The sequence below is a fragment of the Ruditapes philippinarum genome, unplaced genomic scaffold, assembly GCF_026571515.1.
Source record: "Ruditapes philippinarum isolate M1 unplaced genomic scaffold, ASM2657151v2 ctg13800_1_1_1_1, whole genome shotgun sequence".
In the NCBI taxonomy this organism is placed as follows: Eukaryota; Metazoa; Mollusca; class Bivalvia; order Venerida; family Veneridae; genus Ruditapes; species Ruditapes philippinarum.
The window spans coordinates 10,753-14,442 of record NW_026852486.1 but is presented as its reverse complement, the minus strand read 5'-3'; the positions used below and the strand labels follow the sequence as shown (position 1 = coordinate 14,442).

Here is a 3,690-nt window from a genome sequence, read left to right as displayed (position 1 = left end):
GTTCGTTACTAATCATTTATATTATTTAAAAGGTTTAATTCATCTGAAATTCTGCAATTCTTTTGAACAAATAATAATATCAAACATTTTCGTTTTAAGTTAGCATGTCTTTCGAGAGATATCGTTTTATGTTGTAAAACTTATCATTCAGAAGTTGCATACAGAATTCGTAGTACCAAATTAATTGCTTCAAAAATATATAAGAGAATAGTTTAAATGTGTAATTTTAGTGACTAACTTGGTAAAAATACACTTTTTACTTTAATTATTATTTCCAACATTCAATTGTTTTTAGAATTTGATCATAAATTCTGCAAGACTGCAAACGCCCATAACTAGAAAAATTGTCGTGTTACTTTCCGTGACCAAATCTTACCGAGAGTACGATGCCTATGTAGGTTTCGTGTTTTTGCTATATTATTTTAGTAATTATCTTAGCCACTATTCAAGTTATCAAATCTATGGCAAGTAATAAAATTAGGAGCAGCCCAACAGTCAGCCAAGTTTTTATTTATTTATTTTATTTTTTGTGGGGGGGGGGGGGGGAGGAAGTTGTAACATTTGCTGGGTTTGAGAGATTCTAAAAGACCGTTAAACGCCCTTTTAAGATACACACATGCTCGAATTGGGGCAATATTATCAAGATACCCATGTAAACAAGTCTACAATTACCATAAAGATTTTGTTTTAAAGAATGCAATGTCCACGTATCAAAATAATAATCAACACGACTAAAACAAAGATTAAAGCTTATATAGGACACAATGTGATCAAACATACAAGTCTAGCGCATTAAGAATAGCAAAATGGTATTAGGTTCTTATGTTGTAGTCCTTAAATCATAAAGCATAAAACGAACATTTCTTAAAGTTCCACAGGGTATTTTTATTGGCTTTTAACTGTACTTGAATCGTATCGAAAATATGCTTGTTTCCTGGTTAATGAACCGTTTTTAAATCCAGTCTTAATTCACGCAATATCAAATGAAGTCAGGCTAATATTCCGGCGAGAAGCAGTTATTCATCATTTAAGTTATCAGTATTATTCAAATTGCGTTTTTCCCTACAGACATTTCCAATTACTTCTATAATATTCATACACAGGTTAACTAATCTTGAACATTGGTATCATTACCACAGAGTTTGCATTATTTGACATAAGAATCTTTGTAATTAAATCCGAAAAGCATGTTATTTCTGCTATTTTTACAATGTCAGATGCGTTAATAAGCTATGTTTAATGAAAATGCTAGATATTTCTCGTTTTCCGTTGCTTCATTTGTGTCCTTAATCAATAATATCAAATTGACAAATTGAAATATTTTGTTTGACTTCATTAAACAGTTGTATAATGTCTTTGAAAATGTACATCTAACAATTATAACCTTTAAAATCTATGTTGCTATTAAAATATTTCATAATAAGCGTGTAATATTTGATGACATATTTAAATAAAGAATTTTGATTCTTTTGATTCTTGAAATTTACCATTTGATATTTTGTGTTTGCTACTTACAGACTGACAATGTTTATCACAATCTGTTCTCTCTTTCATCCAAACATTAGTTATTTCCTTTATTTTATTTTTTAAAAACTTAGATGATAAGAAAATTCAAATTTGACAGATTCTAGAAAAAAGGATTGGAATCAATCAAAATGAAAACGTTGGAACACGCAGACTCCATGTAATGGGAGACAAAGGTTAGTACCTTCATGTATTGGCATTTATAAGCAAAATTTAATTCTCAACACTAAACGTAATGAAATCCATGTTCCCCAAGGACATGAACAAAATGACATGTTTACATCTCTACAATGGATATACATTTTCATAAGTACACAGAAAGTCTAAATGTAAAATAAAATGAAAATTCATAGCATATTTCCGTAACTAAGAATTACTGGTTCTCCGCGTTACATCGTATAGAGGAGAACCATTGTCTAACTGTAACGGATTACATAAACCGGTTTTGAAGGCTTGAATGTATTCAAGCATACATGTGTATTTTATACACGGGTATAAATACCCGCGACAGAGTATGAAAATCAGTTCTAGCGAGATTTCTCTTACGAGATCACCAGCATTCAGCTAAGCATGGACGATTTAGATAGAGTTGTGGAGGACAAGGTCAAGGCGTCCTTGGAAGAACATAAGGAGGACATGTTGAAAGAAATAGGCAGCCTTTTTGAAAAGATAAGTGGCAATTCTAGTAGCAAATTTTCTAGTATGATGATTAACAGTGAAAAGTTTAAGCGTAAAAAGCAATGAGGAACAGTATAAACATAATGCAAAAGTTATGATAAAATTAGAAGACGCCGAGAATGGCTTACAGGATAAGAAATTAGAGGAGTGTAGAGCTAATATAGCAGAAGGTATTTTAAAAAATTTAATTTTAAAAAATTAATTTTTAAAACTTCTATTCTTAATTCTCGAATTATGCAAATGTTCGCACGCATATATGTGCCTAAAACGTCATTCTAAATTGAATTTGTTTATCTGTCGGAAAGGTATTACAATTTTTGAATTTTTTGCAGTAAAGTATAGGTGAATGAAATTTATGAAATTTTAACAAGAGTCGTAAATTATACGTGATGTATGTGTGAATACAAGAATAATCTTAGATAAATGAATTATTAATGTTTTCTGAAGAGAATAATTCGGCAAATGTTTTGTGAAACATGTAGACGATACTCGAGTTATCGGTCATGTAAATGTGTAGTCATGTTTGCACGGGGTTTCCGTTATTTAAATGTATCATTGACTGTAAACAGTTTGATATGGTATATTTCTGCTTTATTGGATTTTTAATTAAAGAACGAAAGTAATCAATTCTTAAGGAAAAATAAACGTTTATAGATAAAAAATTTGTGTGTGAATATATAGAAATTAATTCGTCTATAATTATAATTGATAATAGCATGTTTATTGTTTTTAAGATTATAAAATCATATAGTTTTGATAATGTAAAAATTCGCTGTGTTTTCAGCAAAAGAAATGATGGCTCGTCGACAGAAGCTTATAAAACTTGCGGATTCAGCTGAGTTGGGTTGGAGAGTCGTTCAGGAATATGAAGCCAATCCTTTAGCGAGCGACTCAGACGATGAAAAACGTATCTTAAAAGCGGAAGCGAGGGCTTCTAAGAAGTACAAAGCAGAGAAATCCAAGAAAACTAAGTCTGCACGTAACTGGCCATACCGGAAACAACAGCGTATGTTTACAGAGACCAGTCCCGGAAGTCAACAATTGGTAGGCCGTCAAGGGCGTAGACCTGGGCTGTGCTTGCATGTGGCAAACCGGGGCATTGGCGAGGGGCGCCGGAATGCCCAGAAAGGAATACTAATAATAAGATAAGTAAATGATTTATTTACATGCGTAAACAGAGAAAATATTTTACGATGGCTGTTGTGATAGTAATTTATCAAACAGCGAAGGTGATGTATTACATATACCATATTTAAATGAGAAATATGTTGAAGAACATAAAATATGTTCGCAGTTACGATCTGTAGAAGAGAACGAAGACACAGTTGTTTCACCAGTAGGTAGGTTAAAAAATTGTGTAAATAAATGGAAAGAGGCATCGGATAGTGCATATATTATTCAGGTTGTTGAAAAGGGTTATATGTTACCTTTGAAGGAAGTACCGCCAAGCGTAGTACTTAGAAATAATAGGTCCGCAAAGAGATAATA

At 31.8% G+C, this 3,690-nt stretch overlaps 1 protein-coding gene across 1 annotated transcript; it reads left to right on the top strand.

Annotated features, from left to right (window-relative positions):
- The first annotated feature begins 2,224 nt into the window (after window positions 1-2,224).
- LOC132714660 (uncharacterized) lies at window positions 2,225-3,351 on the top strand. The gene is made up of 2 exons (XM_060697568.1): window positions 2,225-2,372; window positions 2,987-3,351. Exons 1-2 carry the CDS (start codon window positions 2,297-2,299, stop codon window positions 3,349-3,351), a joined length of 441 nt encoding a protein of 146 aa, XP_060553551.1. The 5' UTR covers window positions 2,225-2,296.
- Window positions 3,352-3,690: the final 339 nt, after the last annotated feature.

Bases quoted from the DNA above. Each gene is read 5' to 3' on its own strand.
- LOC132714660 (XM_060697568.1), top strand. From the start codon at position 2,297: ATGATAAAATTAGAAGACGCCGAGAATGGCTTACAGGATAAGAAATTA. The intron at 2,373-2,986 runs GTATTTTAAAAA...CTGTGTTTTCAG, and splicing joins TAGAGCTAATATAGCAGAAG to CAAAAGAAATGATGGCTCGT.